This window comes from Pseudophryne corroboree, chromosome 3, assembly GCF_028390025.1.
Source record: "Pseudophryne corroboree isolate aPseCor3 chromosome 3, aPseCor3.hap2, whole genome shotgun sequence".
Taxonomy (NCBI): Eukaryota; Metazoa; Chordata; class Amphibia; order Anura; family Myobatrachidae; genus Pseudophryne; species Pseudophryne corroboree.
The window spans coordinates 163,359,110-163,374,125 of NC_086446.1; the positions used below are offsets into that span (position 1 = coordinate 163,359,110).

Here is a 15,016-nt window from a genome sequence, read left to right on the forward strand (position 1 = left end):
ATTTTACACATTGCGGCAGGCCCGTGCCCCCATTTTACACATTGCGGCAGGAAAGTGTCCCCATTTTACACATTGCGGCAGGAAAGTGTCCCCATTTTACACAGTACAACAGGCAAGTGTCCACATTTTACACATTGCGGCAGGCACGTGCCCCCATTTTACACAATGCGGCAGGAAAGTGTCCCCATTTTACACATTGCGGCAGGAAAGTGTCCCCATTTTACACATTGCGGCAGGAAAGTGCCCCCATTTTACACAGTACAACAGGCAAGTATCCCCATTTTAAACATTGCGGCAGGCACGTGCCCCCATTTTACACAGTACGGCAGGCACATGTCCCCATTTTACACATAACGGCAGGCAAGAGTCCCCATTTTACACATTGCGGCAGGAAAGTATCCCCATTTTACACAGTACGGCAGGCACATGCCCCCATTTTACACATTGCGGCAGGCAAGTGTCCCCATTTTACACATTGCGGCAGGAAAGTGTCCCCATTTTACACAGTGCGGCAGGCACGTGCCCCCATTTTACACAGTACGGCAGGAAAGTGTCCCCATTTTACACAGTACGGCAGGCAAGTGTCCCCATTTTACACATTGCGGCAGGAAAGTGTCCCCATTTTACACTATACGGCAGGCACGTGCCCCCATTTTACACATTCCGGCAGGCAAGTGTCCCCATTTTACACATTACGGCAGGCAAGAGTCCCCATTTTACACATTATGGCAGACAGGTGTCCCCATTTTACACATTCCGGCAGGCAAGAGTCCCCATTTTACATATTACGGCAGACAGGTGTCCCCATTTTACACAGTACGGCAGGTGGTGGTGGGGGGGAGGGAGGGAGGGAGAGGGGCTGACTTACATTTGAAGCGGTTCTTCCCGCTCTTCAGCCGCCTCTCCCTCATCTGCGCGGCGCCGGCTGGCTTGGCTCCCCCTTCTCCCGAGTGACCAGCTCGGGGGGGGCGGGGTTTCGCGGAATGACGCGATTGCGTCGTGACGTCATGACGCAAACACGTAATTCCGCGAAACCCCGCCCCCCGAGCTGGGCACTCGGGAGGAGAGGGGAGGGGGGATTTAGAGCTCAAGAAGTGCTGCGGCGGGCGCCCCGTGCGGTTGCACGGCTCGCCCGCCGCAAGAAACGGCACTGTAAACACATATTGCTGCATTAAATGCCACCTCCCCTTTGACCCTTCCCAATACCAGACATAACCAGCCAGCTCCATAGCATGAATGACTGCATCACATTTCCGCCCTTTTCAGTGTGTACATCATCCAATGCAGGAGGTGGTAAGCAGTGATCCCTTCATTCATCCACCTGTTACCACACATTTCTGACCAACTCATGGAGGTTACTTGTAGGTGGTAGCCCAGCTAGAAAATTACAAATGCAATTTAAATTGCCCCTGTGCCATCCTGCCATCCTGTACAAAATGCCTCCAAATGTTACAGTACTCACCTATCTTTATAGTAACGAATGCCACTGCTTACAGACTGGATGTGCCTTATATTTTCTGATCTGTTTACTGATACAGAATTATTTGATTTCTACTAGTTACGTATTTAAATTAGAATAAGTGAGATGGGTGAAAAAACTGCTTTCCAAAGAAACTCGAGAAATATGTCACATATATGGCCTTGTAGACTAATAAGTTGCACGGTGGTGAAGTACCAGCCAATCAGCTCCTAACTACCATGATACAGGCTGTGTTTGAAAAATGACAAATATGAGTTGATTGGTTGGTAATTTATCACCGTGCTATTTATCACTCTCCAAGGCTTGATAAATATGGGCCATAGGCTGAGAATCCTCCAACCGAATACAACAACAGGAGAAGTGGTTGTTTTTTCGGGTGTAGTATGGCTGACCGGCGGGGAGGGGCGAGTGCAGCAACGCCACGCTGCGGGCTCGGTGGCGACCTGCGGTCGCCACGGGTTCTATTCCCACTCTATGGGTGCCGTGGATACCCACGAGTGGAAATAGTCCCTGTTGGTCGGCATGCCGACCATTGGGAAAGTGAGCCGTCGGGCTCGTGGAGGAGGTCATGTGACTGTCGGTCAGCTGACCGGCGGTCACATGAATACCACCCGTTTTTTCTGCCACCACTGACTAGATCACTACACTTTATTGCCAACAGCAAGACATCCAGCCAATAGGGCATAGCAGACTTACACCCCCCCCCCTCCTCTACTGTCATGGTTAGCGGTGTGTAGTTTACTAAGGGGGTCATTCCGAGTTGTTCGCTCGCTAGCTAGTTTTAGCAGCCGTGCAAACGCTATGCCGCTTGCGATCACTTCAGACTATTCAGTTCCGGATTTGATGTCACAAACCCGTCCAGCGTTCGCCCTGCCACGCCTGCGCGTTTTTCTTGGCACGCCTGCGTTTTTCCGCACACTCCCTGAAAACATTTAGTTGCCACCCAGAAACGCCCACTTCATGTCAATCACTCTGCGGCAAGCAGTGTGACTGAATTGCATAGCTAGACCCTGTGCAAAACTACATCGTTCATTGTGCCCGTACATCTCGCGTGTGCATTGCGCCACATACACATGCGCAGAACTGCCGATATTTAGCCTGAGCGCTGCGCTGCAAACAAATTCAGCTAGCAATCAACTCGGAATGACCCTCAAAGTTCCTGACTTCTGCATAATCTCTTGCAACTTGTACTAACTACAATACTTTTTATTTTTATCACCCTTCTTTGTTTTTTAACTATGTATTTATATCACCAGCAAGATTTGTTTATTTTCAATACTCTAACATGGCACCGTTCTGCTGTGCCCACTACATAACTGAACTCAGAAGTCAGTTCTGTGTCACGTTCCAGGGCAACCAAAAATAAACAATTCCAAAGATAAAAATACTTGAGTACAAACGATCAGAATGAAGCTAGTCATAAAAAAAAAGCTATGTACTGTATAACTGTATGAGCAGTTTACATTACATGAGCAGGTTACATTATATGAGCAGGTTACTTCAGTAAAAAATGGAATACTACTTTAAAGGGACTATAGCTGCAAACATATTCAGTAGTCTACTATGCCTAGCACAAGAGCTCGTATGTGACAGACATACAATAATGTTAAGATTGGCAGGAGAGCTCAAAATACTGTAGGTCACTTTTGGCGTTTTGATATGCTTTGAGCTCAAACTCGGCCAGTGTGTATGGGCGGGCGATGAGCGGTGATCGCTTATGCGCGCTCCCACATCATCACCAGCCACCACCGTTCGTCGGGCTGTTTGAACAGCCGAGTGAACCACTTTCCATAGAGTCCTACTGTGGAAAGTGGTTCACCCCCCATGAACATCACTGGGCCAGGTAAAAATTGCTCAGTGTGCATGCAATGAGCGTTTTTCCTGCCAGCGATTTTCACATCATCGCTCTGCATACACGGTGGACAAAAATGGCCAGTGCATATGCACCTTAAGAGCAGATAAAGCAATTTCAGAGATGAGTTGATATGAATGCTCATCCAATCCAAAATAAGTACCAGGACAGTAAATATGAGCTACAACAAAATATTTTATATTGCATGCCATAAAATACAATAGGGAAAATAAAATATGAGTAGGGACCCAGGTGCAAACCCTGCGCTACCCACTCAGCAAAGGGATGCAGAGCAGGTAGGCGCCAGGCTGGAAAGGCGCTCTCCCTGCTCTGCATCCCCGCTGCTGTGACTGGCCTCCCTGCTGCTGCTGCTGTGCCTGTCACTGTATGACAGGCAGCGGCGCCGGCAGCTTGAAGCCTCCTCTCCCCATCCTGTGGCAGTGGCATATGGCAGCGAGTGACTGATCGGACAAAAAGGGGTGGGGCTAAATGGGCATAGGGGGCGGAGCTACATGGCAGCATCGGGTTGCTGCAGATCTGACAGCCAGACTGTGGAAAGAGAGTGAGATGAAGTGTGTATCTGTGTATGCGCATCAGGGCCGGCTCCAGGCGCGTTTGACACATGCGGCCGCACAGGGCACCACTTGTGAGGATACCGGGTGACCTGGGTATCCTGGGGTTCAGGGATCACACAGTGAAGCGGGTTACAATGAAAGCAAGGTGATCTTTATTCAGAGAGACCCAGAAATCCAGTGAACAGCAAGTAGGATTATACTAATAATCTCCACTGAGAGTTCAGTAAAGTCCTTACCAGCTGCTCTATATCCCCTCCAGTCCTGGGCAGCAATGACAGCTGTAGCAGGGCACACAGAGTGGCTGGTCACTGATGACACTGAGAGGGGACGACACCCCAACCTCCAGTGAGTCTAGCTGTGCACCCTCACCTCCACATACACAGTCTCCTTCTCCCAGCCACTTCCTGACTCCCACAATTCCCCCTTGCTGGTTCTTTCTATCTCCTCCTTTCTGATTGGTGGATCGTGTTGTCAGTCTTTCAAGAGGGGAAGGAACACTCCCTTGCTCTCTGCTTCTGGCAGACTTCCTGTGTGTGACTTCAGCAGACTGAGGGCTTCAATTTTAAGAACACTTTCCTTTTTCCTTTGCCTCCTCACATACTGCCCCCTACTTAAATCAAGGAGACAGGCATGGTCCCAATGTCAGAGTCCTGACTGTTGGCTCGGCCCGAAAGTCTGCAAAGTTTGGCATTTGTTTCCTCACGTCTGGATAAACCGTCAGCATTGTGATGGTCCCGTCCCTTTTTGTGAGAAATGGAAAAGTTGAAACTTTGCAACGCCAAACTCCACTTTAACAACCTCCCATTTTCCCCTGAGGTTCTATTTAGCCAATTTAATGGGTTATGGTCAGTAACAATAGTGAATTCTTTACCATAAAGATACGGTTGTAGTTTCTTTAAGGCCCAGACTATGGCTAGACACTCCTCCTCGATAGTGGAGTAGGCTATCTCTCGGTCAGCTAGCTTATGAGATAGATACACGATTGGGTGTTCCATACCATCATCTCCCACCTGTCACAACACTGCTCCAAGTCCACACCATGAAGCGTCTGTCTGCACAATGAACTTTCTATTGTAGTCAGGGGCAGCCAACACTGGGGCTCGAGTCAGCGTGTCTTTTAAGATGGTGAAGGCCTGCTCACACTCAATGTTCCATTCAATCTTCCAAGCATGGCTATCTCTTTTTGGTCAAGTCTGTTAGAGCCTTGGTCACGGTGCTGTAATGTGGTATGAATTTTCTGTAATAGCCAGCAACTCCAAGAAAGGCCCACACTTGCTTCTGGTTGACAGGTCGGGGCCAATTGACAATAGCCTCCACCTTGGATCTGGTCTAATAGAGCCTCCTCCAACCTGATGTCCTAGGTACTGAACCTCAGCCATCCCCATCTGACATTTATCTGGGCGTATGGTGAGCCCCTCCAATTTGGTCCAGTAGCTCGTCGACATGGGGCATAGGGTAAGCATCAGTTGTGGTTACTTCATTCAGTTTGTGATAGTCCACGCAAAACCATGTAGTCCCATCTTTCTGGAAAACCAACACGACACCAGCAGCCCATGGGCTTTTAGATGGTACGATGACACCCAAAGCTAGCATCTCCTTGATCTCAGTCTTGACCTGTCTCATAACATCTGGGGTCATTCGGTAAGCGACTTGTCGGATGGGCTTACTGCTCCCAGTGTCCACATGGTGAGTGGTCAGGTGAGTTCAACCAGGTTGACAAGAAAACTGGGCTTGTTCAGCCTCTAAGATCCTCTGCATCTCTTGTTGCTGGGCTGTATTCAATTATCCCTCCTGGACTGATTCCACTCCTTTATTCTCTTTAGCAGCTCCCAAAAGGTCAGGCAATGGATCAGTTTCCGGTGTCTCCATCGGTGGGCAACATACCATCATGGCCGCTATTTGACGATCTTGATAAGCTTTGATTCGATTCATATGGAAGGTGCGTAGGCACTTCCCATCCTTATCAAGGGCGATCACATAATTGACCGATCCGGTGCGCCTTACCACTGTATACGGTCCATCACAGGTGGCTTGCAGTTTGTTTCTCCGCACTGGGATAAGCACCATGACCTTTTGCCCTGGATTCAACTCACGATCTTGGGCGTGGGCATCGTACCATTAGCTGTTGCAGGGCTCTCTCCCAGTCCCTCCCCTCGGACTGTACATAAGCTTGTAGGAGTCTTTTCAGAGTTCCACTGAATCTTTCACAGAGTCCATTGGTCTACGGATGATAAGGGGTGGTCCGAAGAGGCCGAACCTCCCACTTTTCCCATAGGGTTTGCATTAGTTCACCTTGGAATTGGGGCCCTTGATCTGTGACAACTTCCTGTGGATATCCGACCCGACTGAAAATGTCTATCAGTGCTAGCGCAACGTTACGTGTCAATGGATGACAGGGCCACAGCTTCAGGGTATCGTGTAGCAAAGTCCACCAGCGTTAATATGTACTTCTTGCCCGTATGACTGGGAATAGCTAATGGTCCAACTAGGTCTATGGCAACACGGGCAAAGGGCTCACCTATAATAGGTAATGGGTGCAGAAAAGCTTTCATTTGGGGTTTCCCCAGTCTCTGGCGGGTATCACAAGTGTCCTGACACTGCTTAATATCTCTAGAAATCCGTGGCCAGAAGAGATTCTGCAACAGTTGGGCCAATGTTTTACGGGTGCCAAAATGGCCTGCTGCGGGGATGTCGTGGGCAAGAGCTAGTAATTGTGCTCTGTATTGTGTAGGTACTACCAACTGTTTAGTAGGCATGACTGCTTCCTGTCCGGGCCGAGGAACGACCACTCGGTACAGTAATTCCTCTTCCCACACTATCTTGCTTCCATCAGCTGTTTCCATCCCCAGGTCGGCTGCACTCCTCAATTTACTTAGGGACGGGTCATCCATTGGGCCTGTCGTAACTCACTGCGGTCCACCTCCCCCAAGTCTACCTCTAAAGTACCAGACAATGGACTGGAGTCACTCACCACTGTTGTCTGGGTAGGTTGGTTCTGTTCTATATCTGTCGCCTGGGTCACCGCTCGTGTTTGGCTTCTGGTCACCACCTGGATGAAGTGTGTCACCAATCATTGTCCCAGATCATTCCTGAGGATTACCTTGGCTGGTAGCCCTTGAGTACGCCGACCTCCACAATTCCTTGATCAGCTCCCTAGTCCAGATGTATCTTGTCAACGGAATTATTAGCCTGTTGTACCCCAGGCGTGGCAATTTGTACATACTGTCCAGGAATCACCTGAGATGCAGGAATCAGGTCTAGCTCAATCAATGTTAGTGAGGCCCCAGAATCTCGTAGGCCTTGTACCTGCTGGTTCTCCACCATCACAGTCTCTAGGTGCCCTCGTATATTCCAGGGAGTCGCCTTCTCCTCCCCCAGAACCAAGTTCATAATATACACCCCATCCATCATCCCATCCATATCTGACTGGACAACCTCACCATAATCCTCTGTAGGGTAACATACCACAGATACTGTAGCTGGTCTAATCCCATGGAATGGCCCTCTTGTGCATGGACAGTCCCTAAGCAAGTGACCTGGTTGATTGCAGCTGTAACACTTCCAAGGTTCTGGGTTAGTCACTCTGAATCTGGGTGGCTGATAGGTGATGTTTTTCATAGGGCCTCCTTTATTACTATCTTTGACCTGCGGTTCTTTGTCAGAGAGCTTCTCCACTCATGGGGTTCTTGTACCACCTGCTGCACTGAAGACTCTCCATTGGGGATGATTGGCTATATATTCATCAGCCCATACCGCAGCTGGTTCAGGTGTACTGGGCTTCCTGTCTGCGATCCACTCCCGTACCTCTGGTGCCATCTTAATCATTAGCTGTTCTACTACAATTAGGTGGACGATCTGCTCCACAGTGGAGGCCTGTCTTCCTTCAAGCCATTTACTACAGGCTTGGTCGTAGCTGACTAGTAAACTCCTGGTAGGAATCAGTTCCAGCTTTATTCAGTGTCCTGAAATTGAGACGATAAGATTCTGCAGTGATCTGGAACTTAGCTAGCAATACCTTCTTTATACAGACATAGACTCCACATTCCTGGGGAGTTAGGGCCCAGTAGGCTTCCAGAGCCCTGCCAGTGAGACTTGGCCCCAAGTACTTTGGCCAGTCAGCTGGCTCTATTCCATGCACCCCCATAAGATTTTCAAAGATCTGGATGTGCGTGTCGATGTCTGTTTCATTCTCCCGAAATGTGGGAACATCCTTAAATCCCAAGCATCACTTCTCTTTTTCAAAACGTAGGGGTGACTCCAGAATTCGACTGCCAGTAGGAATTTGTACTTGATCACTCCAGCTCTCTCCTGTGGAGTTGCACCTTCACCTAGTGCCCCCAGCCAGCTCTGCAGTACGGCGGGAGTGGCAGTGGCAGTGGTTGACTATTCTAACTTACTGGATGAAGTACTACCACTGCCTGTTGGTCCCTCTTCATCATCACTCAGGCGGTCGGGATCCTCTGGGTGCACCCGATCCCACTCCAACAACCGCAGTACCAGAGTTTCCCGGGTCTCAGTCCCATCATAAGCAATTCCCTTTATCTTGCAAAATCCTTGCAGGTGAGGTTTCCGAGCTGTACGGTAAAACTTCTCCTGCTCTCTCATTGCATTTTCCCCTTGACTGCACGCCACCACTGCTGGCTGACTCTCCATGCTGATATTCTGTGGTATTAGCCTTGCTGCTACTCGCTCCCTGCAAACACTACACGCCAGATGTGAGGATACCGGGTGACCTTAGTATCCTGGGGTTCAGGGATCACACAGCGAGGCGGGTTACAATGGAAGCAAGGTGATCTTTATTCAGAGAGACCCAGAAATCCAGTGAACAGCAAGCAGGATTATACTAATAATATCCACTCAGTTCAACAAAGTCCTTACCAGCTGCTCTATATCCCCTCCAGTCCTGGGCAGCAATGACAGCTGTAGCAATGACAGAGTGGCTGGTCACTGATGACACAGAGAGGGGACGACACCCCAACCTCCAGTGAGTCTAGATGTGCACCCTCACCTCCACATACACAGTCTCCTTCTCCCAGCCACTTCCTGACTCCCACAATTCCCCCTTGCTGGTTCTTTCTATCTCCTCCTTTCTGATTGGTGGATCGTGTTGTCAGTCTTTCAAGAGGGGAAGGAACACTCCCTTGCTGTCTGCTTCTGGCAGACTTCCTGTGTGTGACTTCAGCACACTGAGGGCTTCAATTTAAGAACACAGAACTCTTTCCTTTTTCCCTTGCCTCCTCACACCACCCTTAATGGGCGCCGCCATATTGGAGCCGGGCTCTACCTGATAATGGGGGATTGTTGTGGGCGGGCATAGGCAAACGCAGGGGGGGTTTCGGTTGCCCAGAAACCCCCCTCATCTTGGCAAGCGGCAAATTATGACAACAATACCAATGGTATATAATACGATTACTAGAGTCACTGCTGCATCATGCAGAGCTGCTGCACATGCCCAGTGGTAGCAGTTTTTTTTAATTAAGTTTGCTGTGTGTGTGGTTCTGAGCCCTCATTCAGTGCACTGGACCAAAGAGTAGCTACCAGAAAGAAGAGACAGGAGCCTTACCATGAGGTGGGAGAATGTGTGCTTAGAAAGTGCCGTACTGGTTCTATAATGTTTGTGCATTTATTTATTTCAGTATGTTTAACCTTTTCCTGACCACTTATTTATATTATTCAAATATATTTGATTCAGTGTCTACTATATATCATCTATACCAGGGCTGGCCAAACCGGTCCTCGAGATCTACCAACAGTTCATGTTTTCCAGGCCTCCTGGAGATCTGTAGAATTGTCAGTTAGGAATGAATGCAGCACATCTTAATTAGTAATGACTAAACCTGTGCACCAGCTAGGTGGTCTGGAAAATGTGTACTGTTGGTAGATCTCGAGGACTGGTTTGGCCAGCCCTGATCTATACTGTATTCCATGTTCTGCAGAGTGGGATATTTGCAGATTGAATTTGGAAACCCTCCTATAGAAATCCTGCGTTTGCCACTGGCGGGCCAGGGATTATTATGTGTGCACTGTACGACGCTGCCGTGCCTGCCGTCAGATGCTGATGCCATCCCTGCCCAAGCACAGTGTGATCCAAACACGCTCTCCAACTACTGACCCATCTCTCTTCTCCCTTTTGCCTCCAAACTCCTTGAGCGTATTGTCTACAACTGCCTTACTTCCTTTCTTTCCTCACACTCACTGCTTGACCCATTCCAGTCTGGCTTCTGTCCTCTCCACTCCACTAAAACTTCAATACAAAAGTCTGCAATGACCTCCATGCTGCCAAATCTAAGGGCCACTACTCTCTACTTATTCTTCTTGATCTCTGCAGCTTTATACCCTGTGGACCACCCTTCCTACTGCAAATCCTTCACTCCACTGGTCTGAGAGATTCTGCCTTCTCTTGGCTGTCTTCCTACCTTTCTGACAGTTCATTCTCTGTCTCCTCTCATCACTCCACCTCCCCTCCCGCTTCCACTAACTGTAGGTGTACCCCAAGGTTCTGTCCTTGGTCCTATTCTATTCTCTCTCTATACGCCTCACTAGGTAAGCTCATTAGTTCTTTTGATTTCCAAAATCATCTCTATGCTGATGACACTCAAATCTATCTATCCTCTCCGGACCTCTCCCCTGCTCTCCTCACTTGTACCTCCAACTGTCTCTCTGCTATTTCTGCTTGGATGTCCGAGCGCTTTCTTAAACTTAACATGTCTAAGACCGAGCTGATCATCTTCCCTCCCTCCTGCATAACCTCACCTCCTACACTCTATTATCTATTGATGGCACTACTATCTCCTCTAGCCCCCAAGTGCGCTGTCTTGGAGTAATCCTTGACTCCTCCCTCTCCTTCAAACCACACATTCAGCAACTCTCACAAACTTGATGTTTTCATCTAAAAAATATTTGCAGGATCGGACCCTTTCTGACCCAGGATGCTACTAAGACCCTTATCCACTCACTGGTAATCTCCAGACTGGAATACTGTAATCTCTACCTGACTGGCATTCCTGACAAATACGCTTCTCCACTCCAATCTCCTCAATGCTGCTGCCCGGCTCATTTTCCTCACCAAACACACTACGTCCACCTCTCCTCTCTTACAAGACCTTCACTGGCTCCCCTTCAGAATCCATTTCACGATTCTCGCACTCACTTACAAAGCCCTCACCCACTCCTCTTCCATTTACATCTCTGACCTTATGTCCCTTTACACTCCCACCCGTCCTCTTTGGTCTGCTAATGCACACCGACTGTCCTGCCTACTGATTACTTCCTCCCACTTCTACCTCCATGATTTTGTACGTGCTGCTCACTTTCTCTGGAATTCCCTACCTCTTCCCCTCAGACTCTCCACCACTCTACAAAACTTCAAACGGGCTCTCAATACCCACTTCTTCCCCAAACTCAGCCAAATGTCATCCTAACCCTCTGTCCCACGCTTTCTATGTACCCTGTCTGTGTCACCCCTGTCTGTCTACCCATCCCCTTTAGAATGTAAGCTCTCACGAGTAGGGCCCTCTTCCCTCATGTGCTTATCCTTTTTTCTTACTTTAATAATCTTCCACTGCACCAAATCCAGCAGTCTTCTGCCACCTGATACTTATTTCATTTAATATATGCTGATGAAGCTATGTTTATTTACCCTGTACTTGTCCTATATTGTCTTCAATGGCGCCATAAAAATGAAGGATAATAATAATAATACACCACTTCACACTGGTGCGGTCCCTGTGGTGTACAACCCAGAGAGGAATGGTCATGGATGCCAGGCACCGGCGGTGACTACCGGAATGCTGAGTGGCTGCCCGTCACCCAGTGTGTGAGTATTATTATTGATTGACATCTCTGCCGCCCGATTATGATTTATTGAACAAGCAGTGTGGTGCTGAATGTGCTCCCCCATGTAATGATAATAGAGTGATGTGATATACTGCATATAGGTGTCATTGTGAATTTTGTGTCTATATTACTGTGTTAGTGTGCTTTGTGTAGTATATAGTTGTCCCTATTATATGTATGAGATATGTATTTCTATATATGTGTCAGTATGATATGCATGCATATATAGGTATCAGTGTGGCAGCTGCCGAGATGTTGGGACGGAATCAGTATGTGATCCCAGCGGTCGTAATATTAACGTTGGTATCCCACTACAGAAAAGACAGACAGGGGTGATTAAGGGGTGTTCTCCCCTCTCCCCAGCCCCCTAACCCTCCCCTCCCGCTGCCTGACCCTATCCTCCCTCCTTTGTACCTAACACTGACCCACCCCCCACGGAGGTGCCTAATCTTCATCCTCACACCCTCCCTCCCCTAACCGTAACCCCCCCCCCCCCACATGGGGGTGCCTAACCCACCCTCCCTGAAGCCTAACCCTAACCCCCCCCTCCGCAGCCTAACCCTAACCCTACTGTACCCGCATCCTTAACCTAACACCTCCACCTCCCCTCCCCCCCCCAACAGCCTTACCCTAGCCCGCCCCGGCATACATACGATCAGGATGCCGACAGTGGGGATTCCGGCAGTGTCATTGTGATCCATGTTGGAATCCTGGAGTCGGTCTTCTGACCAGTGTGGGGTGGGGAGCCTCAGGCCGAGGGTATGCATTGCAGGATGGTGCCAGGCTGCAGAGGTGCCATTCTCAGTCCACTGGGCTGGCCACTCTCAGTACACTGGTAAAGCAGCAACAACGCACACCTCTGGCTGTTCTCCCCTCCTTCACTCGCGTAATCCACAGTCTACATGGCCATCCTCCACCAGGAGCAGGACGCTTCAGAGAGCCCAGTTTCCATTCACCATGATCCTATTAGGTCACACACTATATAATCTGACACACAGGTCTCTCAGCAAAGGTAACATAACAAATGTCACACATGTACATGTACAGAAATACTGAGGAGGCAGAGGCAGTACCACAAGGGAGGAGGAGGCTACCACCACAGAAGAAGAGAAAGGCGGCACCACCAGGTAGGATTTGGCAGCACCACAGTCGAGCAGGAAGCTGTGGTGTGCATTATAGGAAAAGGTTACATGACATCTGCACTACACGGAGGAGGTGGTGTAATGTGCGGTCTGTTAGGTTAAAAGGTCACACATTACCCTCCTCCTCCGTGCAGTCTAAGGGCCTTGCAGCCTATTTCTATAATGCACAGTCCCTGACCATCCGCGGCTGTCGCTCTTCCGACCTAAGACTGGCACCTCTGGCTGCCATGCCTCTGACCTAAGACTTGTGCCTCTCAAATGTTAGCGCCATTGACCCCCCGTTCTGTCGCCTATGTACAGGCAGGCTTCTCACATAGAGCTGCAGGGTCGGAGGCGCTGTTGGCAGCAATTGTCAATTATAAATGATCTAATTACTTTCTATTGCACTTTCCCCCCTTTTTTGAAGCCCAACATCTCATGACCGCCCTGTCTCCTACACCAACCACTTTTGTCACTAATACCTACATAGCATTCATGGACTTGAGTTGATAGCTTTTTGTTGTTTAGTCGCACTGTCTTTTATTACATTTTCGGGATGCTGATATGCCCGGGATTCGAACACGTTGCCTATGACATTGCAGTAGGACACTTTATTCATTGAGCTTTCTGCCCTTGCATAGAAAGCTAGGCAAGCTGCAGAGTTTTAATTATTTGAAGCTTACCTAGCACTTTGTGAAGGGGTGATCAGTGTTGCGACTGGGCAGAACTATGTAGTGTGTAGCTGCAAGGGATTGGATGTGTGGCTTAACACTTTATGGATCTGCTCAATTATGGTGCTAGTTCTTTTTTATGGGGTACAGGTAGCTTCATATAGTTAGAAATCTCACAGTTTTAATGCAAGATCAAGTGGCTCGGTGGGTGGGGTGTTTGGCTTAGATACAGCAAGTTGTGTGTTTGAGTCCTGGGTGCGGCAGTATATTGAAATGTGTTATTTAATGAGTGGTACTGTGACTGAATGGTGGCACGCTCTTGGGTTGAGTGCATGAATATGGTATAAAGAGGATTTGTGTCCAAATCCATTTTCTTGCACTGTTCTATAAATGTGTGTGTATAATATTATATATGTGTGGTAAGGGGCATCATAGCATTGTCTTTCTCTGGGATTAGTGCTGTCACGGCTCATCCACACGAGGGGGGGGGGGGGCAATTCTCTTTCTGACACAGGGCACCAAATACTCTAGTTATGGCTCTGCTTGTCACAATTTTAGCATTCCCTACTAGCAAAACTGTGGCATGGTATGCTGGGATTTGTAGTTTAACAGCAGCTGGAGAGCCACAGGTTAGTCAGGCCTGATCTACAGTATGATTTAAATAGTTATAAGAGAGAATTGCATCAGAAGGTCCTTACAATCATCTTGAGGTGAATTTGCATTGTTGCATAGTGAGGAAAAAATGTAAAGGATGAGGACAGTGCTGCTTTATGCAGTACTGTAGTGTATTAGTATACTACTATTAGATTTTCTTACAGACAGATGAAAACAACTATGTAACTTGTTACCTTCAGGATAGATGGTGATATTATGCCAGCGAATATCCCACCCTTCTTGGAGGACTTTCTTGGCAAGGGAGAATTGTCCGGAGTACAGTCAGAAGATGTCGGCTCTTTCTCTTCATCATCAGAATCTTTCTCTGGGCAACATTTTGGATCTACAAACCAACCATACAGTCCAAATAAAAATATACAAGTGACTGATTTCTAGCATGATCTTTGTAAGAGTTGCTTTCAGTATATTGCGTTATTAGTGATTATATTGTTTTTTTATATGGCACCTCAAAGGCTCTGCAGCGCCATACATAGGGCATAGGGACCTAAAACCTAGAAGGGCTGGAGGGGTGGACACAAAGAGGGATAGAGAAGCAAAGTTGGTGAGTACAGAGGCTGGAGACTAGGAGGAGGGGTTATAAGCTTCAAGGAAGAGATGAGCTTTAAGGGCACAATTACAGACTAGAGGCAAGTTTGATTAGGCGTAGGAGAACATTCCAGAGGTTGGGAGTGGTACAGGTGAAGTCCTGAAGGTCAGAGTTGGAAGATGTAATCAGGGAGGAGGAGGAGGGGAAAAAGCCATTTGCAGAGTGGCGGGAGACGGTGTGATTGAGGAATCTGTAAGAGAGAAAGTTTGAATTTGATTCT

At 48.4% G+C, this 15,016-nt stretch overlaps 1 protein-coding gene across 3 annotated transcripts in view; it reads right to left on the reverse strand.

Moving 5' to 3' along the window:
* Window positions 1–15,016, reverse strand: part of LOC135055003 (uncharacterized) — a 122,116-nt gene that overhangs the window by 19,028 nt on the left and 88,072 nt on the right. For all 3 annotated transcript variants that reach the window (XM_063958549.1, XM_063958550.1, XM_063958548.1), the window contains one exon: window positions 14,384–14,532. In XM_063958549.1, coding sequence (XP_063814619.1) covers window positions 14,384–14,532 — 149 coding nt within the window. The remainder of the gene's footprint in view (window positions 1–14,383; window positions 14,533–15,016) is intronic.